Source organism: Tachyglossus aculeatus, chromosome 18, assembly GCF_015852505.1.
Source record: "Tachyglossus aculeatus isolate mTacAcu1 chromosome 18, mTacAcu1.pri, whole genome shotgun sequence".
NCBI classification, from domain to species: domain Eukaryota; kingdom Metazoa; phylum Chordata; class Mammalia; order Monotremata; family Tachyglossidae; genus Tachyglossus; species Tachyglossus aculeatus.
This window is the reverse complement of record NC_052083.1, coordinates 24,794,306-24,820,894: the sequence shown is the minus strand read 5'-3', so window position 1 is coordinate 24,820,894 and position 26,589 is coordinate 24,794,306. Positions and strand designations below refer to the sequence as shown.

At 45.6% G+C, this 26,589-nt stretch overlaps 1 protein-coding gene across 1 annotated transcript in view; it reads right to left on the bottom strand.

The window, feature by feature from the left end:
- The window catches only part of HERC2 (HECT and RLD domain containing E3 ubiquitin protein ligase 2), a 319,306-nt gene that overhangs the window by 80,793 nt on the left and 211,924 nt on the right, over positions 1–26,589 (bottom strand). Inside the window, exons 45-56 of the mRNA XM_038760185.1 lie at positions 24,499–24,766; positions 23,072–23,214; positions 19,748–19,846; positions 19,481–19,649; positions 19,260–19,385; positions 13,974–14,082; positions 12,939–13,078; positions 7,813–8,003; positions 6,076–6,181; positions 5,884–5,975; positions 1,580–1,755; positions 516–627 (exon numbers count right to left, since the gene is read on the bottom strand). Coding sequence (XP_038616113.1) covers positions 516–627; positions 1,580–1,755; positions 5,884–5,975; positions 6,076–6,181; positions 7,813–8,003; positions 12,939–13,078; positions 13,974–14,082; positions 19,260–19,385; positions 19,481–19,649; positions 19,748–19,846; positions 23,072–23,214; positions 24,499–24,766 — 1,731 coding nt within the window. The remainder of the gene's footprint in view (positions 1–515; positions 628–1,579; positions 1,756–5,883; positions 5,976–6,075; positions 6,182–7,812; positions 8,004–12,938; positions 13,079–13,973; positions 14,083–19,259; positions 19,386–19,480; positions 19,650–19,747; positions 19,847–23,071; positions 23,215–24,498; positions 24,767–26,589) is intronic.

Genomic DNA, 26,589 nt, shown 5'->3' with positions numbered 1-26,589 from the left:
AACTGAACACCTGTCTTATCACGACTCCCTTTTGAAAAACTGGAAACTACTACTTGACTCATTCCTTCTTTTAAGAAAGACCAAGACATTACCCCTACAGGGGTCTGTGTTAAGATTATCGATATCAATTCATTCAATCGTATTTACTGAGCACTTACTGCGTGCAGGGCACTGTACTAAGCGCTTATCAATGCACGCACAGCTGGGACGCTGGCAGGGGGAAGATCATCTTTAACACATTCTGTTTCTGCAATGCTTTAAACGCTTCTCAGTGTTAATTCTGGATGAGTGTCAATCTTCGATCATTATACATTCTGTTTCTGCAATGGTTTTAAAACTTCTCAATGTTAATTCTGGATGAGTGTCAATCCTCGATCATTATATTCAAAGCTCCTTGTGGACAGGGAGTGTGTCTACCAACTGAGCTGTATCCTCTCAAAGTGCTCTGTACACAGTAAGTGTGCAATAAACACCGCTGATGTTTTTATCACGTTGTAAAGAACTCCGACAGATACCTTGGACCCTTTCAGACCTCCCAGTTGATCCTTGTCATTCAGACCCCACACGAACACTTTCGTTCTTATTGTGGCTGCGGATTCCAATCCTGATGCCTTCTTCCTGATAAGGCTAGGCATTAAAAGAGGGGGGAAGAGTGTTAAACAAAATACGTTCTATTGCTTACTATTTCTTTACAGAACGAGGAACTGTCCCCGAATTTAGCAATCTCCTAATTTAGCAATCTCTTGCCATCTAATAGGTGCTTCTGTATGCATCGTTTATTCGATAAAAAATAAGAATATATATAGAGAGAATATATGTATAAAATATATATAAATATATGTAGAATATATTTATAATAAATATTTATAGAAAATAGAAAATAAATAAATATAGAATACATATTTTATATATGTGAAGCAACACAGCCTAGAGAAAAGAGCACAGGACTAGGGGACAGGAGATGTATATATGTTGCCAACTTGTACTTCCTACGTGCTTAGTACAGTGCTCTGCACACAGTAAGTGCTCAATAAATACGAATGAATGAATGAACTGTATCGGGGAATAAAAACACAATCGACTTGTCAGCATTTTGCTTGAAGCTCTAAATGTCGGCTTTATCGTAGAGGTGATGTCTGGCAGTCATGCTAATTCTCCTTAACGCCTGGCAAAGCGTGACAAAATATTCCTTAAATTCTAGGTCGCATTCCCACATCATCCAAGAGAGGGATTTCCTTCATTCTCCTTTTTCTAACTGCAGCTGGATGGAAAGAAATACTCTAAACATAATTTCATTAATGAAGAAACCCCCCAAATTCTTGACTTATCTATGGCCAGGGACTCAGTAACGGTCAGTAAGTTATCCTAGGTATCCGGGCCTGCCCAGAGCCGGTGCAAACGGGAGACTGTGGCCCAAAACAGAAGGATGCCAAGCTGCCTCATTCAGCCCAAGCATGTTTTAATGAAGTTCAAGACACTCACGGGTTCTCTGCTCCCGAAAACAGCCCCCGATTAATGCCAGCCAAGTGAACAACTAGCAACTCAGGCTACCGACGGGCGATCTATTCCCATGTCTTACCTCCCAGCGTTGGCCTTTTCGTCGTACTCCTCCTCGTTGTCCGAAGCTAGAAAAGGCACAGCGGCCAAATCTTCGTCCTCCGCCCGGATCCGCCCCAGTATAATCAGACCGTGGATTTTGCAATCGATCCCCGAGCTCCTGCACTGCTTTATGGCGACTTCGATATACCGGTGATACTAAACAAAAGAAATGAGTTACCTCGGAATCAGAGACCGACAGAGACGTCTCAGTCCAATTAGTGAAACTGAGGAAAGAGCAGAGGATGGATCTTCTCTTTTAATAATAATAATAATAATAATAATAATAATAATAATAATGATGGCATTTATTAAGCACTTACTATGTGCAAAGCACTGTTCTAAGCGCTGGGGAGGTTACAAGGTGATCGGGTTGTCCCACAGTCACAGTCTTAATCCCCATTTTACCGATAAGCTAACTGAGGCCCAGAGAAGTGAAGTGCCTTGCCCCAAGTCACACAGCTGACAAGTGAGGCGGGATTAGAACCCACGACCTCTGACTCCTAAGCCCGGGCTCTTTCCACTAAGCCAGGCTGCTTCTCTAAGCAGGTCATGGGTTCAAATCCCGGCTCCACCGCTTGTCAGCTGGGTGACTTTGGGCAAGTCGCTTGACTTCTCTGGGCCTCAGTTCCCTCATCTGTAAAATGGGGATGGAGATTGTGAGCCCCGCATGGGACCACCTGATCACTTTGTATCCTCCCCAGCGCTTAGAACAGTGCTTTGCACATAGTAAGCACTTAATAAATGCCATTATTGGTATCATTATCCTTGATTAATTACTAATTTCCCCAACTTTATAGCTTCCAACTCCTAATTTAGCAATCTTTTGACATGTAATAGTACATACAACCCCCTGGGGTGCTTCTGTACATATCGTTTATTCAATAAAAGATACGAATATATACATATGTACTTCCCAAGCGCTTAGTACAGTACTCTGCACACAGTAAGCACTCAATAAATACGACTGATGATGATGATGATATATATATATATACATATTTTATTTATATGAAGCAACACGGCCTAGAGAAAAGAGCACAGGACTAGGGGACAGGAGACCTGGGCTGTGATCCCAGCTCCATTACACGCTGCCGTGTGACCTTGGTCCAGTCACTTAAAACTTCTCCGTGTCGAGCAGCGTGGCTCACTGATCGGTTTTGCAGTTCCTCGAAGCGTAGCCCTGTTTTCAAGTCCCTGTCCCCTCAAAAGACATTTCCTCCAGGGCCCCTGGAACTCACAGTCTTTCCTGAATATATTATGAATTACGAAATTTTTCTAGAGAGGCAATTGGGGTCTCAACCCTGACGGCCACGGGCCAATATGCCGCAACCTAAATATTCTATTTGCTATTATTAATAATAATAATAATGGCATTTGTTAAGCGCTTACTACGTGCAAAGCACTGTTCTAAGCGCTTTTGAATTTCAATGTTCTCTACATAGGCAGGTTGATTCATCATGATCACCTTCCAACCTGCAGACCTTGTATCTTCCCCAGCGCTTAGAACAGTGTTTGGCACATAGTAAGCTTCCCTTCCCATAGTAAGTTTCCCCACTGAAATCTCACCTCCTCCAGGAGGCCTTCCCAGGCGGACCCCCCTTTTCTTCTGCTCTACTCCCCTCCCCGCAGCACTTGTATATATATGTACATATTTATTATTCTATTTATTTTATTGACTTGTATATATCTATAATCTATTTATTGATATTAATGCTATTGATGCCCATCTACTTGCTTTGTTTTGTTGTCTGTCTCCCCCGTTCTAGACTGTACATATCTATTATTCTATTTATTTTATTAATGATTTGTATATATCTATAATCTATTTATATTAATGTTATTGATGCCTGTCTACTTGCTTTGTTTTGTTGTCTGTCTCCCCAGTTCTAAACTGTACATATGTATTGTTCTATTCATTTTATCAATGATTTGTACATATCTATAATCTATTTATTTATATTAATGCTATTGATGCCCGTCTACTTGTTTTGTTTTGTTGTCTGTCTCCCCCGTTCTAGACTGTACATATCTATTATTCTATTTATTTTATAAATGATGTGTACATATCTATAATCTATTTATTTATATTAATGCCATTGATGCCTGTCTACTTGTTTTGTTTTGTTGTCTGTCTCCCCCGTTCTAGACTGTACATATCTGTTATTCTATTTATTTTATTAATGATTTGTATATATCTATAATCTATTTATTTATATTAATGCTATTGATGCCTGTCTACTTGCTTTGTTTTGTTGTCTGTCTCCCCCGTTCTAGACTGTACATATCTATTATTCTATTTATTTTATTAATGATTTGTATATATCTATAATCTATTTATTTATATTAATGCTATTGATGCCTGTCTACTTGCTTTGTTTTGTTGTCTGTCTCCCCAGTTCTAGACTGTACATATCTATTGTTCTATTTATTTTATCAATGATTTGTATATAACAATAATCTATTTATTTATATTAATGCTATTGATGCCCGTCTACTTGTTTTGTTTTGTTGTCTGTCTCCCCCGTTCTAGACTGTACATATCTATTATTCTATTTATTTTATAAATGATGTGTACATATCTATAATCTATTTATTTATATTAATGCCATTGATGCCTGTCTACTTGTTTTGTTTTGTTGTCTGTCTCCCCTGTTCTAGACTGTACATATCTGTTATTCTATTTATTTTATTAATGATTTGTATATATCTATAATCTATTTATTTATATTAATGCTATTAATGCCTGTCTACTTGCTTTGTTTTGTTGTCTGTCTCCCCTGTTCTAGACTGTACATATCTATTGTTGTATTTATTTTATCAATGATTTATATATATCCATAATCTATTTATTGATATTAATGCTATTGATGCCTGTCTACTTGTTTTGTTTTGTTGTCTGTCTCCCCCGTTCTAGACTGTACATATCTATTATTCTATTTATTTTATAAATGATTTGTACATATCTATAATCTATTTATTTATATTAATGCTATTGATGCCTGTCTACTTGTTTTGTTTTGTTGTCTGTCTCCCCCGTTCTAGACTGTACATATCTGTTATTCTATTTATTTTATTAATGATTTGTATATATCTATAATCTATTTATTTATATTAATGCTATTGATGCCTGTCTACTTGTTTTGTTGTCTGTCTCCCCCGTTCTAGCCTGTACATACCTATTTATTCTATTTATTTTATTAATGATTTGTATATAGCTATAATCTATTTATTTATATTAATGCTATTGATGCCTGTCTACTTGCTTTGTTTTGTTGTCTTTCTCCCCCGTTCTAGACTGTACATATCTATTATTCTATTTATTTTATTAATGATTTGTATATATCCATAATCTATTTATTTATATTAATGCTATTGATGCCTGTCTACTTGTTTTGCTTTGTTGTCTGTCTTCCCCGTTTTAGACTGTGAGCCCGCTGTTGGGTAGGGATTGTCAATTTGTTGCCGCCCACACTGTACTTTCCAAGCGCTCAGTACAGTGCTTTGCACACAGGAAGAGCTCAACACGACTGAATGAATGAATGATTGATTGAATAAGCGCTTAACAAATACCATAATAATAATAACAATATTTTTTTTGCAAAGGATCTGGCTAACAACTGGCAGTTTTAATACAACCAAATCCACGTATTCCGAACCCAACTTTGGACTGAGGAAAATCTTCGACAGATTCAAATTAGTGATGTCACAAACAGGCTAAAAAGACCGTATTGAAACACTGAGGATGATAAAGAGGGCAGATGGACAATCAGTTGGACAGAGAACAAATTAAATGAGTCTACTTATCTCCATGCAGTCACTGAGGAAAGTACTTTCCAAGCACTTAGTACAGTGCTTTGCACACAGTAAAGCACTCAATACGACTGAATGACTGAATAAGCGCTTAACAAATACCATAATAATAATATTTTTATTTTTTTTTGCAAAGGACCTGGCTAACAACTGGCAGTTTTAATACATCCAAATTCCACTTATTCGGAATCCGCCTTTGGACTGAGGAAAATCTTTGACGGATTCAAATCTGTGATGTCGCAGATGGGGATTAAGACTGTGAGCCCCCCGTGGGACAACCTGATCACCTTGTAACCTCCCCAGCGCTTAGTACAGTGCTTTGCACATAGTAGGCGCTTAATAAATGCCATAAAAAAAAAAACAGGCTAAAAAGACTGTCCGTATTGAAACACCGAGGAAGATAAAGAGGGCAGATGGACAATCAGTTGGACAGATGGCAAAGGGGATGTCACCCTATTAAACGAGTCTACTTACCTCCATGCAGTCACTGAGAAGAGGCACTGTAGTGTCAGTGGGGTTAATATTGATGGTCTTTAGTTCAATTAGGTTATTTAGGGAATTCCCACCTAAAAAAAAAAAACAAAAACGAGATGTGAGTTAGGGAAACAAACTGGGCTTCCATAATAAAGAAAATCCCCTTTTTCTCACCTGACCTAAATGAATTACCTGAAACGACAATCAGGGAAGGCATATAGCTGCTGTCGGCGGGATCCACGATCATTTTCAGTCTGTGGACCAGGACATCAGGAAAGATCTCCAAACGAATCCAGTGCTACAAATGAAGGGTTCGAGTTCAGTGAATGAAGCAAACATTTACCCTGCCTTTTTTTTTTAATGGGATTTATTAAGCGCTTACTGTGTGCTGAGCACTGTTCTAAGCGCTGAGCACCGCCTTCCAAAGTGAGTTTCTAAGTACTAAGCCGCAGCAAAATCTTTGAAGAATGAAAACTTGACATGCTTTGTTCCTCTGAATTTCACCTAATAATGAGGCCAAAGGCTGACAATGAGAGCAGGTAGGGGTACTCATCTTTCATTTTGAGCGGCGGGACGAAAGCGCAGCCAATACTGACCTGGTGCCCAGATCGTTTTCCTAAAAAAAGAGTCTATCCATGTTTCCCCAACTTCTCAAGAACCTTTAGTGGCTGCCCGTCCACCGCCGCGTCCAACAGAAACTCCTTACCGTCGGTTTTAAAGCACTCCACCGCCTCTGTCCACTCCAATCTTACCTTGCTGATTTCTTACTACAATCCAGCATATTCACTGCACTCTATCATCAACTTACTCTCCGTACTTCGATCTCAACTCCCTAATCCGCTTCCTGCCTCTGGCCTGAAACTCCCTCCCCATTAATATAATAATAATAATAATGATAGCATTTATTAAGCGCTATGTGCCAAGCACTCTTCTAAGCGCTGGGGAGGATACCAGGTGATGAGGTTGTCCCACGGGGGGCTCACAGTCTTCATCCCCATTTTCCAGATGAGGGAACTGAGGCCCAGAGAAGCAAAGTAACTCGCCCAAAGTCACACAGCTGACAACAATAATAATAATAATAATGATGGCATTTACTGAGCGCTTACTATGTGCAAAGCACTGTTCTAAGCGCTGGGGAGGATATCAGGTGATGAGGTTGTCCCAAGGGGGGCTCACAGTCTTAATCCCCATTTTCCAGATGAGGTAACTGAGGCGCAGAGAAGCCAAGTGACTTGCCCCAAGTCACACAGCTGACGAGCGGCAGAGCCGGGATTTGAACCCACGGCCTCTGACTCCCGAACCCGGGCTCTTTCCACTGAGCCACTGCTTCTGATGCGTCACAATTCTCATCGCCCTCACTGCCCCCAGAAAGTGGGCCCCAATGACAGCAGTCAGTTCACCCTCTCTAACAGAAGCAGCATGGCTCAGTGGAAAGAGCCAGAGGTCATGGGTTCTAATCCCGGCTCCGCCACCTGCCTGCTGCCTGACCTTGGGCAAGCCACGTCACTTCTCTGTGCCTCGGTTGCCTCATCCGGAAAATGGGGATGAAGACCGTGAGCCCCACGTGGGACAACCTTGTATCCCCCCCCAGCGCTTAGAATGGTGCTTCGTGCACAGTAAGCGCTTAACCAATGCCATCATTATTATCATTAGGAAGACGAGCGATTCTGCAGTATCAAAAACAAGGGAAAGGCACCTTGACCGTGGCTTCCAAATGTCATCTAATAACAGAAAAAAGAAAAAAAGTATTTGGGCATTCACCGACACGCCTGTCTCTGTGTTTTGTTTTGTTGTCTGTCTCCCCCTTCTAGACTGTGAGCCCGCTGTTGGGTGGGGACCGTCTCCGACTTGAACTTCCCAAGCGCTTAGTGCAGTGCACACAGTAAGCGCCCAACAAATACGACCGCGTGAAGGGATATTCAAAATTACCTTGCCCTGTGACCCAGATGACTGCCAGCAGGGTTCCGTGCCATCGATCAAACGCGACGCCTGATTCACGGACGAGGACACGCTGAGGTTCTTCACGATTCGGGACCAGTTGTCCAGGAGCATTCCCGGCTGGCTACTGTGGCCCCGCTTGAGTTGCTTCCCGGACCGGCCACAAGAAACCACGGACTGCCCTATTTAGTGCAGAAAGAGAGCCGGGAGAAGGGCACCCTTGGGCAGGAATTCCGGATCCGTCAGTGCTCACCCAAAGGATTCTTCGGAGGCTTTTCACAGAGCCAGAGAGAGACCAACGGATCCAGCGACTCAGAAGTTACGTTAGCGCACGGCGACCATCTCTTAGGTTTCGGACAGTTTTTCGAGTCTCTCGAAAAAAAGGCTGACCGTCAAAACCCAGTGGGGACCTCCCGGCATGGGAGCCTCCGATATTTTCTTTAAGAGCCTATAGTGGATGACTCCGTCCCCCGGGGGACTCACCCGTTCTGCTTTGCAAAAAACTCCTGAGAATTCCTTCGCTAAGGCAAGACTGAAGGTACTTCTCCTGATCCGTTCAGCCTCGGAATTACGCGTTCCCATTTCACCGTGGGAATCTACAGTACCGCATTTTCCATCTTTTATGTCTACGCTAGTCAAGGGGGTCTTTCCGCTTGGCCCTCCCATGCCCTCTCCTATCTGAACTGCCCCCGGGGCTCATCTCGGTGGGACCTCGTTACATCAGCGCTTAGAACAGTGCTTTGCATACAGTTAAGGGCTTAATAAATGCCATTATTATTATTATACGCTGCCAACTTGTACTTCCCAAGCACTTAGTACAGTGCTCTGCACACAGTAAGCGCTCAATAAACTCATTCATTCATTCAATCGTATTTATTGAGCGTTAACTGTGTGCAGAGCACTGTACTGGCTGGGAAGTACAAGTTGGCAACATATAAACACGAATGAATGAATGAATAAATGATCTTTTAAAACTAGAAGAGGGAGAGCAATCTTCTCTATTATTGGTTTTCACCTAAATAAGCCTCCTGTAACAACATACAAGATTGGGTTTTGGATTTGGGGGGTGATCTTAGCGGCTTTAATTCTAGACCTGGAGTTAATTTCAAATTTTAACTGTGGTCAGGGTCTTTCATGCAATGTAATCAGCAATTTCAACGGTTCAAAGAACCAGCCACAGGCTGGGGGGGAGGCTTATCACCCCGGAAAGCAAAAAAATTCCAGCTCAGAAACTCAGAAAGGGATAGTTTTGGGTCACTGTGGTGGCAAGACCTGTAAGAGGTAATGGGTTTGGACAGGCCGACCGTAGCTGGTAATACAGGGTGGCTGAGAGGAGCCCAACACTAAGCTTGGATGGGGCAAGTAAACCTTTCTAGAGCCCTGACCTCGTAGAAGCCTAGAAGTCCAGAAAAGGGAAAGAGTGTGGTTCACAGCAGGATTTGACTTGGGACTCTTTCACTCAATATATGGAGTTTTACAAGTTTGGCCTTCAGCTTCTAAACCCAGTCAGTTCTCCTCTAATGCGATGATTACACTGTCGACAAACCCCGCATTGAGGAAAACTCGGGTTATAGTACGTGCGTCGTGGCCGATGCCACAGCAAGTGCACGGCCGTTTCGTCCGACGTTGCGGTGAAATGTTCCCCGATTCCCCGGACTCCAGTGTACAATACAGCGAAAACACACGTTAGGGAATAAATGAGTATTTCTACTAGTTGCGTGTTCTTTTACCTAAAGTTAAATGTTGCCTTTCATATAAACACAATGCACTATACGTTGTTTATAACCACACTTCTGGGAGGGGAGGTCTTCCAGACAAACAAGCAGCTGTTTTCAGCCCTTTGGTCCACTGCATTCATTCATTCAATCGCATTTATTGAGTGCTGTGTGCAGAGCACTGTACTAAGCGCTTGGGAAGTACAAGTCGGCAACATATAATCAATCAATCGTATTTACTGAGTGCCTACTGTGTGCGAAGCACTGTACTAAGCACTTGGGAAATACAAGTTGGCAACATATAGAGACGGTCCCTACCCAACAGTGGGCTCACAGTCTAGAAGATAGAGATGGTCCCTACCCAACAGTGGGCTCACAGTCTAGAAGACTGTACCCTTACTGTTTCCAAGGGACAATTTGGGAATTTCCGTTCGGTGCCAAGGAATTCCAGGTGCTCCTGGGACATCCTGCCCAGTGAGGCGGATAATCCCATCAAATTGCATGTGCCAGTGGAAAAGGGCCAGCTGCTTTGGTCCTAGCTCCCTCCAGCTCCCTGTTCCTTCTCCTTAGGAGTTCCCTCTCCCCGTTCCCTAAATCACGCCTGCTTATTCTCTTGCACAGGAATGAAAACAGGTCTTTTCTGGTCGCGCAGGAATAAGGAGGGAAAGGATCTGTACGGATCTTGCTTCTCCCTCTCTCTCTAGGCAGGAAGCCATTCAAGGAGAGAGACTCCACACCTTTCCGCTATGGCCTATTCCAATGTTCGATCACCCTAACAGTCAGGATGTTCTTCTAGACAGGGATTGTGTCTACCAACTCCATTCATTCATTCAATCGCATTTACTGAGCGCTTACTGTGTGCACTGTAATAATAATGATGGCATTTGTTAAGCGCTTACTACGTGCAAAGCACTGTTCTACGCGCTGGGGGGATACAAGGTGATCAGGTTGTCCCACGGGGGGCTCACAGTCTTAATCCTCATTTTACAGATGAGGGAACTGAGGCTCAGAGAAGTGACTTGCCCAAGGTCGCACAGCAGACACGTGGCAGAGTAAACGCTCAATAAATACGATTGAACGAATGAATTTCCGAGCCTGTCATCACTAGGAACTGCCGGGATCAAGCAAGTCTCAAGAATTCCTTAATGGTTTTTTCCTCCAAATTGATGCCTTTAATATCATAACTGATGTTAAGTTCCTACTTCATGCAACGGATGGAATCCCGTATCGGCAATTCATCAGGATGTCCCTTGGAAAGGGCAGTTTCACGGTTCGGGAGAAACTGTATTAAGCGCTTGGGAAGTACAAGTTGGCAACTCTATCCAATTGTACTTTCCCAAGCGCTCAGTATAGTGCTCAATAAAGACGTCTGAATGATTAAGAGTGAAACTACAGAATTTCTTCTTTCACCCTCCACAGCACCTCTGTACATATCCAGCGCTTAGAAGAGTGCTTTGCACGTAGTAAGCGCTTAACGAATGCCATCATTATTATATCGGTGAATTCTTTAGTTCTATGAATGCCTGTCTTCCACTCCAGACTGTAAGCTCATTGTGAGCAGAGAATGCGTCTTCTAATTCTGTTATAATAATATGATAATTATGGCATTTATTAAGCGCTTACTCTGTGCAAAGCACCGTTCTAATACTAATAATAATAATGTTGGTATTTGTTAAGAGCTTACTATGTGCAAAGCACTGTTTTAAGCACTGGGGTAGATACAAGGCAATCAGGTTGTCCCACGAGGGGCTCACAGTCTTCATCCCCATTTTACAGATGACGGAACTGAGGCCCAGAGAAGTGACTTGCCCAAAGACACCCAGCTGACAAGTGGCGGAGCCGGGATTCGAACCCATGACCTCGGACTCCCAAGCCCGGGCTCTTTCCACCGAGCCACGCTGCTTCTGCTGTTATGCTATATCCTACTCTCCCAAGCATTTAGTACAGTGCTCCGCACAGAGTAAGTGCTCAATAAATACCACCGATTAATTGATACTTTAAATTAAAGCCACCTTCTCTTCGTCTGCAGTAGGGAAAATGTAAAGATTAAAGACAAGGGCAACGCGAGCAATAACCGCTGCCCCTAATATTTAGAATTTTGACCACACTCCTGTTGACGCCCCCCAGAACTACACTGCGGATTCATCAAGCGCTTAGTACAGTGCTCTTCACACAGTACACGCTCAATAAATACGATTGAATGAATGAATGAATTCAGCTTCGAGTCTTCACGCTGGCAGGCAACCTCCTTCCTGGATCTACGGGGCTGAACTTTCATGTCGATTTTCGGTACCTCACGCGTAGCCCTCCTAAACTTAAGTCTGTTTTGGCTGGATTTTTTCCAATTTTTCTGACTCTGATTTTTTTCCAATTTTTCTGACTCCCTCTGAATTTGACTCCGTCTTCGAAAACGTAACCTCACTCAAACTTGACATCATCTGGAAAATCCTGATCCCCGTAAAGGCACCGCTAAACAAGACGGCACCTCAAAGTCAGTCTTTTGGCGAGTGTCGTGTGTTCAGGGCTCCGGGTCCTTTTCGATCGCCCAGAAATCCAGCAACTTCTCTTTTGAGGACAAAGGAAAAAGCGCAACCGCACATATTTTGCATATATATGCACACGTGTGTGTATATATTGTTGTGCAAAATGATCAGATATGAAAGGTTTTAAATCTAGAGGTTATGCCTCTCTATAATTACTGCCTCTCTGCTCCTTGTGGGTAAAAGCAATCCACCAGATTTATTGAGAGCTTACTTTGTGCAGAGCACTGTACTAAGCGACTGGGAGAGGACAACGGAACAAAATAACAGAGTTGGTAGACACATTCCCTGCCCACGACAAACTTATGGTCTACAGGGGTAGACGGACATTAATAAAAATAATTACGGATATGTACCTAAGTACTGGGGGGCCGGGCGGATAGAGAGAATAAATCAAGGTGACTCAAAAGGGAGTGGGAGAAGAGGAAATGCGGACTTGGTTTGGTTTCCGTGTTTGTACACATTTATTACTCTATTTATTTTACTTGGACACATTTACTATTCTATTTATTTCATTAATGATGCACATCTGGCTTTAATTCTATTTGTTCTGACGCCGTGACGCCCGTCCACATGTTTTCTTTCGTTGTCCGTCTCCCCCTCCTAAACGGTGAGCCCGTTGTCGGGTAGGGACCGACTCTATAGGTCGTCGACTTGTACTTCCCAAGCGCTTAGTACAGTGCTCTGCACACAGTAAGCGCTCAATAAATACGACTGAATGAATGAATGAAAATGACACAGGCCTTCAGTAAGGCTTTGAAGGTGGGGAGAGTGACTGCCCCGCGTCGTTTTTACGTTTACATTTCTAGCAGAACACATTCCCTCCTGGCAAAAAATACAAACAGATGCCTGCTTGACGTACCTGGCTCATTTATTCTGCCAAAAGTATGCCTTGTGTTATGTTTTCTGGTTTTGAAGCAGGTTTCACAGAAGTCAAAATCATCACAGTTTCGGCATTTGAACCTTGGTCCGTTGATAGGAAACATCTGACAGCCATCACATCTAAATTTTAAAAAGGACGGGATTGAGACGCTAAATTACGGTGGTCAACCCACAGTTTACCCCCTGAGTGACTGAGAGCTACAAAGTTAAATGAGCTCATTCTCATTAAGTTACATTCTTAAGCCCGTGCCAACACTCCAGCCCCTCCTTTTAATTCATTCGTTCGTTCATTCTGTCATATTTATGGAGCGCTTACTGTGTGCAGAGCAGTGTACTAAGCGCTTGGGAAGTCCAAGTCGGCAACCTATAGAGACAGCCCCTACCCGACAACGGGCTCACAGTCTAGAAGGGGGAGACAGACAACAAAATAAAACGTGTGGACGGGTGTCAAGTCGTCGGAATAAATAGAGATAAAGCTAGATGCACACCATGAACAAAATAAATAGAATAGTAAATACGTACAAGTAAAATAAATAGTGATAAATCGGTACAAACATATATACCGGGGCTGTGGGGAGGCAAAGGAAGTAGGGCTGGGGGGATGAGGAGGAGAGGAAAAAGGGGGCTCAGCGCCGTGGGTGATACAAGGTAATAATGATGGCATTTATTAAGCGCTTACTATGTGCAAAGCACTGTTCTAAGCGCTGGGGCATTTACAAGGTGATCAGACTGTCCCACAGGGGGCTCCCAGTCTTCATCCCCATTTTCCAGATGAGGTCACCGAGGCCCAGAGAAGTGAAGTGACTTGCCCGAAGTCACCCAGGTGACAACTGGCGGAGCCGGGATTCGACTCCAAAGCCCGGGCTCTTTCCACTGAGCCAGTTCAATCACTTTCGGAGCCAGAAATGTGGATTTAGAAGCCATACTTGAATCATTGTACTTCGCACGTAGTAGGCGCTTAACAGATGCCGTCATCATTATTATTATTTATCCCTACGAAGCCACCGGCACTTACGTGACCCCGGGATGGATACTCGGCACCAACTCCATTTCGGACAACAGCCCCGTCCAGTGAGACTGCTGCGGAAAGTCCACGATGACGTCTTTTCCGTTGGCACTAAAAGCTACAGCAAAACGGAGAGTTTCCAGGTGAACACGACAAGCTTCATTCGGGGCCTCGTGAAACCAAAGTGAGAATGTAGATTCTAACTCCCACCGGTATCCGACGTCTCAATGAACAAATAGTCAAAAACGCTACGTTTCCGCAAACGCCGCCTCTGCAGACCCACCTGATATTCGGGTTAGGAATAACTTCAGTACAACCTCAACAGTTACTCGCCTGGCGAAGGAAGGTTGATATGACGATGACGGTCCCTAGCCTGTCTGGGGATCAGATAATTCCTCTCCCTTTAACGTTCCCGTCATAGCACGTTAGCTCTCCGGAGTCCATTTGTACATTTCTATCCTATTTATTTTCTTTTGTTGGTATGTTTGGTTCTGTTCTCTGTCTCCCCCTTTTAGACTGTGAGCCCACTGTTGGGTAGGGACTGTCTCTATGTGTTGCCAGTTTGTACTTCCCAAGCGCTTAGTACAGTGCTCTGCACATAGTAAGCGCTCAATAAATACGATTGATTGATTGATTGATTGATTTGGAAAGAAAGGCTCTGGGGATTTCGTCTAAAAATATCAAAGGGATGCACACGGCCTTCTTCGGCTCCTGACTTGCAGAAGGGCAAAACGGCAGGTTTTAAAGCCTCCAAAGCGGATTTGGAATTAAAGTTGTCAAATCCTGCCTGTTTCTTCATAAATGCTCCCAGCATTTTCCAGTTCCCCAAGGGGAACAGGGTTCCAGGTCCTTGGTGTGGAAAATGTTCAACTGACAAGACTGCGGCTCTCTGGGCAACAGAGAGGGCATCCGGCGATTAGAACAGTGCTTTGCACATAGTAAGCGCTTAATAAATGCCGTCATTATTATCCTCGGGAGAGCGTCTAAACTGGAATGGGAGTGCGATGGTGGAATTGTCCTGTATTCATCCCCACATGCTGGACAGTCAGTCTGAACTCTGGGCCCCTTCCTGCCAACCTCAAAAGATCTGTCAATCCAGCAGACGACGACTTGACACCCGTCCACATGTTTGGTTTTGTTGTCTATCTCCCCCTTCTAGACCGTGAGCCCGTTGTCGGGTAGGGACCGCCTCTATGTGTTGCCGACTTGGACTTCCCAAGCGCTTAGTACAGTGCTCTGCACACAGGAAGCGCTCAATAAATACGATTGAATGAATGGACGTTCCAGATGCAGGAACAGAGATCTGTGGTTTTCTGACGTCCGCCCTGAATTGAACGAACACCAAATGGAGTTAGGTGATAGCTCTGTGAATCTATTATATGGAATAAAAAGCCTTTTTCTACTGCAACATTATCTGTGTACAGATAATTCTGCAGGGTATACAACCAACTGGAGTTAGGTGATAGCTCTGTGAATCTATTATATGGAATAAGAAGCCTTTTCTACTGCAAAATTATCTGTGTACAGATAATTCTGCAGGGTACACAACCAACTGGAGTTAGGTGACAGCTCTGTGAATCTCTTATATGGAATAAAAAGCCTTTTCTACTGCAAAATTATTTGTGTACAGATCATTCTGCAAGATATACAACCCACTAGAGTTAGGTGATAGCTCTGCGAATCTATTATATGGAATAAAAAGCCTTTTCTACTGCAACATTATCTGTGTACAGATCATTCGGCAGGGTATACAACCAATTGGAGTTAGGTGATAGCTTTGTGAATCTATTATACGGAATAAAAAGCCCTTTCTACTGCAAAATTATCTGTGTACAAATCATTCTGCAGGGTATACAACCTACTGGAGAGAGGTGATAGCTCTGTGAATCTATTATATGGAATAAGAAGCCTTTTCTACTGCAAAATTATCTGCGTACAGATCATTCTGCAGGGTACACAGCCAACTGGAGTTAGGTGACAGCTCTGTGAATCTATTATATGGAATAAGAAGCCTTTTCTACTGCAAAATTATCTGTGTACAGATCATTCTGCAGGGTATACAACCAACTGGAGTTAGGTGATAGCTTTGTGAATCTATTATACAGAATAAAAAGCCTTTTCTACTGCAAAATTATCTGCGTACAGATCATTCTGCAGGGTACGTACAGATCATTCTGCAGGGTACACAGCCAACTGGAGTTAGGTGATAGCTCTGTGAATCTATTATATGGAATAAAAAGCCCTTTCTACCGCAAAATTATCTGTGTACAGATCATTCTGCAGGGTATACAACCAACTGGAGTTAGGTGATAGCTCTATGAACCTATTATACAGAATAAAAAGCCTTTTCTACTGCAAAACTATCTGTGTACAGATCATTCTGCAGGGTATACAACCTACTGGAGTTAGGTGATAGCTCTGTGAATCTACTATATGGAATAAAAGCCTTTTCTACCGCAATATTATCTGTGTACAGATCATTCTGCAGGGTATACAACCAACTGGAGTTAGGTGATAGCTCTGTGAATATTATATGGAATAAGAAGCCTTTTCTACTGCAAAATTATTTGTGTACAGATCATTCTGCAGGGTATACAACCAACTGGAGTTATGGGATAGCTCTGTGAATCTATTATATGGAATAAAAAGCCTTTTCTACTGCAAAATTATCTGTGTACAGATCATTCTGCAGGGTATACAACCAACTGGAGTTAGGTGATAGCTCTGTGAATCTACTGTATGGAATAAAAAGCCTTTTCTACTGCAAACTTATCTGTGTACAGATCATTCTGCACGGTATACAACCCACTGAAGTTAGGTGATAGCTCTTTGAATCTATTATACGGAATAAAAAGCCTTTTCTACTGCAAAATTATCTGTGTACAGATCATTCTGCAGGGTATACAACCAACTGGAGTTAGGTGATAGATCTGTGAATCTACTATATGGAATAAAAAGCCTTTTCTACTGCAATATTATCTGTGTACAGATCATTCTGCAGGGTATACAACCAACTGGAGTTAGGGGATAGCTCTGTGAATCTATTATATGGAATAAAAAGCCTTTTCTACTGCAAAACTATCTATACAACCAATTGGAGTTAGGTGATAGCTCTGTGAATCTATTATATGGAATAAAAAGCCTTTTCTATGGCAAAATTATCTGTGTACAGATCATTCTGCAGGGTGTACAACCAAATGGGAGTTAGGTGATAGCTCTGTGAATCTACTATATGGAATAAAAAGCCTTTTCTACTGCAAAATTATCTGTGTACAGATCATTCTGCAGGGTATACAGCCAATTGGAATTAGGTGATAGCTCTGTGAATCTATTAAATAGAATAAGAAGCCTTTTCTACTGCAAAATGATCTGTGTACAGATCATTCTGCAGGGTACACAACCAACTGGAGTTAGGTGATAGCTCTGTGAATCTATTATATGGAATAAGAAGCCTTTTCTACTGCAAAATTATCTGTGTACAGATCATTCTGCAGGGTACACACTCTCTTGGCCCTCAGTACATACTTCCTTACTGGCAATGACAGTATTATTACTAGGTTACAAAAATATCTTATTTAGACAGAATAAAGGAAAAAAATTAACTGTAGTTAGTGCTCCCATAATGCAGGTTTTTCCACTCTGCGTCTTGGAGAGAAGGCTGTTGGGGAATTAGGGAAGGATTTTCCAAAAAGGCACAATGGTATGGAGAGAACGCCATGCAGTGCTGGGAGAAAGACTTTTGGGTGCGTCCACGGCCGTCGGGCTTATCCGTCGGAAGGGATGTTTTTCTTAACTTGAGTTTTCTGCTGGAAGAAAGACTTTTGGGTGCGTCCACGGCCTTTGGGCTGATACGTCGGAAGGGATGTTTTTCTTTTAATTTGAGTTTTCTTGAGAACTTACGCCACTACCTAGAACTGGGTGTCTGCCATTCTTTGACTATCTGCACGCCTCCTCCCACAGAAGCGGCGTGGCGCAGCGAGTAGAGCCCGGGCTTGGATTCAGGAGGGTTCCTTGTCTGCTGTGTGACCTTGGGCAAGTCACTTCTCTGTGCCTCAGTTACCTCACCAGTAAAACGGCGATTGAGACTGTGAGCCCCCCACGGGATAGGGACGATGTCCAGTGCGATTTGCCCCTATCGGCACCAGCGCTTAGTAATAATAATATTAACGTCGGTATTTGTTAAGCGCTTACTATGGGCCAAGCACTGTTCTAAGCACTGGGGTAGATACGAGGTAATCAGGTTGTCCCACGGGGGGCTCACAGTCTTCACCCCCATTTTCCAGACGAGGGAACCGAGGCCCAGAGAAGTGAGGTGACTTGCCCACAGTCACACAGCCGACAAGTGGCGGAGCAGGGATTCGGACCCACGACCTCTGACTCCAAAGCCCGGGCTCTTTCCACCGAGCCACGCGGCTTCCCCTGGCACACAGGAAGTGCTTAACGAATGCCGTGATAATCGTAATTATTATTACTATTGTTAACGACAGTGATTTCCCAGCCCTGAGAGCAGAGCACCGTGCCACAAGGGGTCGTGGTCGCTTGACGGACCTCATAAGCGCTCAGTACAGTGCTCTGCACTCGGACAAGTGGCGGAGCCGGCATTCGAACCCACGACCTCTGACTCCAAAGCCCGGGCTCTTTCCACCGAGCCACGCGGCTTCCCCCGGCACACAGGAAGTGCTCAACGAATGCCGTGATAATCGTAATTATTAATATTATTGTTAACGACAGTGATTTCCCAGCCCTGAGAGCAGAGCACCGTGCCACAAGGGGTCGTGGTCGCTTGACGGACCTCATAAGCGCTCAGTACAGTGCTCTGCACTCGGACAAGTGGCGGAGCCGGCATTCGAACCCACGACCTCTGACTCCAAAGCCCGGGCTCTTTCCACCGAGCCACGCAGCTTCCCCCGGCACACAGTAAGTGCTTAACGAATGCCGTGATAATCGCAATTATTATTATTATTGTTAACGACAGTGATTTCCCAGCCCTGAGAGCAGAGCACCGTGCCACAAGGGGTCGTGGTCGCTTGACGGACCTCATAAGCGCTCAGTACAGTGCTCTGTATTCGGCAAGCGCTCAATAAATACGACTGAATGAATGAACTGCTCCACTCCCCACTCCTCACAGGGCCCGCCCTCGGACCCAGACGTCCGAGTCCCGGAAAGACGGGCAGGGTTTCGGCTTCAGCACAGCTCAGCTGGTGAACTTTGCAAGAAAGGAGCCGAGACACGGCACCGACCCGGGCTTCCGAAACCCCACCGTATTCGGTATTTCTCTTAATCGGGGTATCTTACCTTTCACAGCACCCACGCTCCTGTGGGTGACGGAGCCCCACTTGTACTTGGGTGTGGTTACGGAGGTTTTCACCCGCACTTTGTCCCCAATCTTGATGTGGGAAGGAGAACTCTGCGGCGGGAAACCTGGGGAGACGGACAACGGATGCAGGGCGGCCCGCTGTCTCAGCGGCGGATTTTGTCGCTCCGCGTCTACGAGTGGGGTCCCTCCCCGGACTCACCTATCAGCTCCACGTGAATGTATCGGACCCAGTATGTCCCGCCCTTCTGCTGCCAGTCACACTGCACGTTCAGGTCGTGTAGCCCGTCTCGGTCCAACTTGATGACTTTGCCCACGTCTCCCTCACAGACCTCTTCGTACGTCCTGCAGCACCTAACCATCATCCCCACCTGCAAACGAAGCCAGCGGTCGGAAACAGGTCAAAGCCACCGGGCAGCCCGGAGGGGCCTACTTGAGGAACGTCACTCCCCCGCCCCCCGGTCCTCACCTGGACGTTCTCCCTCACGTACACCGCGTAGTCGTCGTTGCTTAGGAAATCAGCTCTCTTTTTATAGGTTTGGCTCTCGGTCACGACGGCGCCTCCGGGCTTCAAAAGAGAGATCGGAGGTCACTTAAAACCGCTCTCGGTCGAAAAAGGCAACTCCGGGGAACTCTCGAAAACGTGCCTTCCCAAACGGAAATTACGTCTGGGCTGAGAGGACCAAGGGAAGAGGCTCGGAAGAAAGCAGAGAGCAGGGACGGGATCGCGGCCCCTCCCCTCCAGCCGGTCTGGGATTCCCGAAGGAGGCTGGCTGCGCGTGAGCCGGCACATTTCCGCATTCCCTCCCGACCCCCAGGATGAAGAAGAGCTGGGACTCCGCCGGAACGCAGTTGGACGGACCCACCGAGCGGCTACATCACTGTGGAAGTTGAGGGAAGTTAAGTTGTGGAAGTTAATATGTTTGGTTTTGTCCTCTGTCTCCCCCTTCTAGACTGTGAGCCCACTGTTGGGTAGGGGCCGTCTCTATATGTTGCCAACTTGTACTTCCCGAGCGCTTAGTACAGTGCTCTGCACACGGTAAGCGCTCAATAAATACGATTGATTGATTGATTGAGGGAACTGGGGGAGTTGGAGCCAGAGAGGGCTCCAACTGAGGCAGTGAGGAGCCTAAAGACTGGTGCCACCAGGATGTAATATATCTCTTTCTGTCATTTCTAAATGCAACTTCTCCTGTGAGCAGCGCGGCTCAGTGGAAAGAGCCCGGGCTTTGGAGTCGGAGGTCATGGGTTCGAATCCCAGCTCCGCCACAGGTCTGCTGTGTGACCTTGGGCAAGTCACTTCACTTCTCTGAGCCTCAGTGACCTCACCTGTAAAATGGGGATTGACTGTGAGCCCCACGTGGGACAAGTTGATCGCCTTGTATCCCCCCCGGCGCTTAGAACAGCGCTTTGCACGTAGTAAGCGCTTAACAAATGCCACCGTTATTATTACTATTTCCCCCGCAGGTCTGCCCTCCCGACTTCAGATGGTGAGTCAACTGTGGGCTAGTTCCACGACTGTTCTCCCCCTTCTAGACCGTGAGCCCGCTGTTGGGTAGGGACCGTCTCTAGGTGTTGCCAACTTTCACTTCCGAAGCGCTTAGTACAGTGCTCTGCACACAGTAAACGCTCAATAAATACGACTGAATGAATGAATGAATGAATGGCTCGATGTCCTATCGTCCCCAGGGCTTAGTGCCCAATTACAGAGAAGCAGCATGGCTCACTGGAAAGAGCACAGGCTTTGGAATCAGAGGTCATGGGTTCAAATCCCGGCTCCACCAACTGCCAGCTGGGTGACTTTGGGCAAGTCAACTTCTCTGGGCCTCAGTTACCTCACCTGTAAAATGGGGATTAAGACTGCGAGCCCCCCGTGGGACAACCTGATCACCTTGTAACCTTCCTAGTGCTTAGAACGGTGCTTTGCACATAGTAAGCGCTTAACAAATACCATCATCATTATTATTATTGGCAGAGGTTATTCATAATAGTAATAATAATGATGATGATGGCGTTCGTTAAGCGCTTACTCATGATATAGTCCGAAATGAATACGTAAGTGAGAAAACTTTGAGATAATGGAACAGTTTTAGTTGGACGGAAAAGGTTCCTAGATAATCGAACCCTATAAGTCCAAGGTTAAAACCCCTGATGTCAATGTCCGCTGGGCTACCTGGATCATTTAACTACAAAGACCACGACTTCCCGCTCCTCAAGAACTTCTAGTAGTTGCCCATCCACCTCCACATCAAACCGAAGCTCCTTACCATCAGTTTTAATAATAATAATGAATGATGATGACAGCATTTATTAAGCGTGTACTACGTGCAGAGCACCATTTTAAGCGCTGGAGTTTTAAGAGTTTTAAAACACTCAATCACCATGCCCTCTCTTACCTCAACTCACTACTCTCATAACACAACCCAATCGACACGCTTGGCTCCTCTAAGGCCAACCTACTTACCGTACCTCGATTTCCTCGATCTTCCCTCCGACCTCTCGCCCACGTACTGCCTCTGGCCGGAAGCGCTCTCCCTCTTTGTATCTGATGGACGCTCTTCCCACCTTCGAAATCTTATTGAAGGCGCCTCACTTCAGAGGCCTCCCTAAACTAAGCCCGCATTTTCCTCTTTTCCCACTCTCTTCCGCTCTCTTAACTCATCACCCCAGCCCCGCAGACATATCCGTGATTTATTTATTTATATTAACAACAATAATACTAATGATGGCACTTATTGAGCGCTTACTACATGCAAAGCACCGTCCTAAGCGCTGGGGAGGTTACAGGGTGATCAGGTCGTCCCAGTCTTCACCCCCATTTTCCAGGTGAGGGAACTGAGGACCAGACAAGTGAAGCGACTTGCCCAAAGTCCCCCAGCTGACGACTGGCGGAGCCGGGACTTGAACCCACGACCTCTGACTCCAAAGCCTGGGCTCTTTCCGCCGAGCCACGCTATTAATCCATTAATAATGGCCTCCCCCTCTAGACCGTGGGCAGAAAATGTGCCTTCCAACTCTACTGTATCGTACTCTCCTAAGTGCTAAGTACGGTGCTTGGCACACGGTAAGTGCCCAATCAATACCACTGATTGAACACATAACGTAATTTCAGTGTTCATATGCAAATTTGGCAGAGGCTAGATGAGATGATAATAATAATAATAATAATAATAATAATAATAATAATAATAATAATGGCATATATTAAGCGCTTACTATGTGCCAAGCACTGTTCTAAGCGCTGGGGAGCTTACCAGGAGATCAGGTTGTCCCATGGGGGTCTCACAGTCTTAATCCCCATTTTACAGATGAGGGAACTGAGGCCCAGAGAACTGAAGTGACTTGCCCAAAGTCACCCATCCGATAACTGGCGGAGCCAGGATTTGAACCCATGACCACCGACTCTAAAGCCCGGGCTCCTTCCACGGAGCCACACTGTTACTTAGCATTACTTCATGTATTGTCTCTTTTCCCTCTTCCTCCTTTTCCCAGCGCTTAGAACAGTGCTTTGCACCTAGTAAGCGCTTAACAAATGCCACCGTTATCATCACTATCATTAGTTTGTAATTTTATTTTAGCATCTTGTCGCCCTCACTAGATGGAAGGCATCACGTCCCCTACCTAAGCTATTGTACTCCCAGGTGTCTAGCACAGTGGCCTGCATACCGCAGGTGCTCAATAAATACCAGTGGCTGATTTCGTCAAACTTAAAAAGGCCTACGAAACTAAGGAGAGCCGAACTCATGGCCACGTTCTGAAATGACGACAGAAAGCCAAATTTAGGAATACGAACTACGGGGTAAGACGCCTCCGCCTCTTCCACGTCTTCTGCCGGTTCTTCATCCGAGTACTCGTCCGAGACCGTGTCCGCATCTGAGTGATCGGTGATCTGGACGTCGGGGTGATCCAGCAACCAGCCAACCAAAGCCTCCACTCCTGACGGGACACAAAAGCGCAGGTTTCCTGACCGTTTTTCAAGGAGAACGACGACGCGGAAAAGTGGAGGCATTTCCTTAAAGGGAATCGAATCCAATCTACAAGTAAATCCCGGAACAATAGTTGGCCGCACAGCCGGTTCTCTTAGGGGCATTTCGGTGGGCATCCTCTTGACCTTATTCGCTCCTCCACCACTCAAAAAAGGAGTTTATTGACGCCCCAACTCTAGTATCCAGGAGATCTTACAAGAGAGCGGCTTGCCAAGCGGGGAAGCGGGAAAATGGGGTCACGGTGCGCAAACCGGGCCGCACCGGGGCAAACAGATCCCAACTCCCTTCCACTTTGACGGGACGTCACACCCGGGGCAAGGCCTCAGTAACTCACACTGCCACCCCCAAAGTAAACTCTGATGATGTCAAGCGGGGAGCGTGGCAAGCGTTAGAAAAATCGGTACGACCGGGAATACACGAAATTGGGGACTGTAGAGTCCCACGCCGTTGTGTCCTCTCCAAATCCCCTCCCCTCTTCCCACCTCCCGCCTGCTCCTCTTACCACAGGTACTGGGGCACTAGGAGCAAAAGCAGGCTTCCCTGGAAAACCCTCCTGAGAGGGCGTCCAAATAATCATAATGATGGCGTTTCTTAAGCGCTTACTATGTGCACAGCACTGTTTGAAGCGCCGGGGAGGTTACAAAGTGATCTGGTGGTCTCAGGTGGCCACACAACTGGTTCTCTTTTCTTAGGGGAATTTCAGCGGGCATCCTCTTGTCCTGACTCGCTCCTCCACCACTCAAAAAAGGAGTTTATTGACCGCCCCCAACTTTAGTATCCCCATGTTCCAGATGAGGGAACTGAGGCCCAGAGAAGTGACGTGACTTGCCCAAAGTCACCCGGCTGACAGTTGGTGTAGCCAGGATTTGAACCCATGACCTCTAAAGACCTAAACTGTCAGCCCGCTTTCTAGACTGTGAGCCGCTGCTGGGTAGGGACCGTCTCTATGTTGCCAACTTGTCCTTCCCAAGCGCTTAGTCCAGTGCTCTGCACACAGTAAGCGCTCAATAAATACGACTGAATGAATGACGACCAAAGACTCTGCAGTCCCGGAAGGGGTGCATCCGATCAGGCCCAACGGACTCATTCAATCGGATTTATTGAGCGCTTACTGTGCGCGGAGCACTGGACCAAGCGCTTGGGAAGGACAAACTGGCAACGGACGCTGCAGCGAGGACGATTCGGGGTGTCCCTCGCTCGTCTCCGCCCCGTTTCCCCCCGCGGGACTCCGTACCTGGCAGTCCCGAAGCATTCCCAAAGGTTCCGGTTAGCGACTTCAAGGCGAACTCGATGGTTTTCCGGGGGAATCCCATCTCCATGAGCTGCATCACAATAGGCAGGGCTGGAATGGGAGACGACCTGCGCTTCTTCACTTTGGCAGGCTGGATTCGCTGCACCGGCACCAGAGTCGTAGCCTCGCTGGAGCTGCAGTCTTCGAACCCCGGAGTGGACGGGTGCGTCGATTCCACGGCTAAACACTGGCACACTGCCAGGGCAGCGGCCTAACGGAAAACATTTAATACATCGTCACTCACAGAATTTAAATCTTCTTCCAACAAAATCAAGACGGGAAACGGCGCTCGAGGAAACGTTTTAAGACAGGGCCGGGGACGTGATTCTGGACGCGTCGGGCTGGGCCCTGTTTCCTAAGTGAATCCTACGGTTGGGAAGCAGCGTGGCTCGGTGGGAAGAGCCCGGGCTTTGGAGTCAGAGGTCAGGGGTTCAAATCCCGGCTCCGCCGACTGTCACTTCACTGTGCCTCAGTTACCTCAACTGTAAAATGGGGATGAAGACCGGGAGCCCACCGTGGGACAACCTGATCACCTTGTATCCCCCACCCGGCGCTTAGAACAGCACTTTGCACCTAGTAAGCGCTTAATAAATGCCATCATTATTACGATGGATTTAAACCCTCTACCCCCATTTCTGCCTAATTCTATTGACTCTGACGGTTTTGACCCCCGTCTACATGTTTCGTTTCGTTGTCTGTCTCCCCCTTCGAGACCGTGAGCCCGTTGTTGGGTAGGGACCGTCTCCGTATGCTGCCGACTCGCACTTCCCGAGCCTCCGTACACAGTAAGCGCTCAATAAATATGATCAAATTCTTCCAGACTGTGAGCTCACTGTTGGGTAGCGACCGTCTCTATATGTTGCCAACTTGGACTTCCCAAGAGCTTAGTACAGTGCTCTGCACACAGTAAGCGCTCAATAAATACAACTGAATGAAGGAATATTCTTAGACTGGGTGCCCCTATTAAGCCGGAGACCGTGCCTTCCGTGTATTCTTTCCTAGTGATTTCTACAGTGCTCCGCACACCATCTATACTTCATGAGTGCTATTACGGATTCTCCCCGCTCTCCTAGACGTCTAGGCTTTGTCTGAACGACCGAAGCTAATTATAATAATAATGATGGCATTTATTAAGCGCTTATTACGTGCACAGCACTGTCCTAAGCGCCGGGGAGGTTACAAGGTGATCAGGTTGTCCCACGGGGGGCTCACGGTCTTCATCCCCATTTTACAGACGAGGTAACTGAGGTACCGAGAAGTTAAGCGACTTGCCCAAAGTCACACAGCCGACGACTGGCGGAGCCGGGATTTGAACCCGTGACCTCTGACTCCAAAGCCGGGCTATTTCCATCCCCCACAAAAAAAAAAAAATAAACGTTCCCAGAAACCGGGAACTCTGACTAAAGGACTTGAATATATGTACATATACCTGTATATACCTATATATACCTGTATATATGTATATACATTGTGCATATATCATGCATATATTATGCATATATTATGCATATTATATTATGTATATATTATGTATATGTATGTATGTATATTACCTGTATATATGTATATATATTTGTACATATTTATTACTCTATTTATTTATTTTACTTGTACATATCTATTCTATTTATTTTATTTTGTTAGTATGTTTGGTTTTGTTCTCTGTCTCCCCCTTTTAGACTGTGAGCCCACTGTTGGGTAGGGACTGTCTCTATATGTTGCCAATTTGTACTTCCCAAGCGCTTAGTACAGTGCTCTGCACATAGTAAGCGCTCAATAAATACGATTGGCGATGATGATGATGAATATCGGAATCACTCTGTGGAACTGGAGTAACTAGATCTTAAATGCCGAAAAGGCGTAAAACAACAAGAGCAACGTGGACCGGACAGAACCCGCACCGCCGATCTTTCCTGAGGGTCGACGTCTCACAAACGACCGCGCGTTTGCCTCCTCCACCTAAGTGCCGATTCCGAAGCGGAGGCACTTCCCATTTCCAGGAATCCGTCTCCCAGTCCGTGCGTCGGCGGCGTA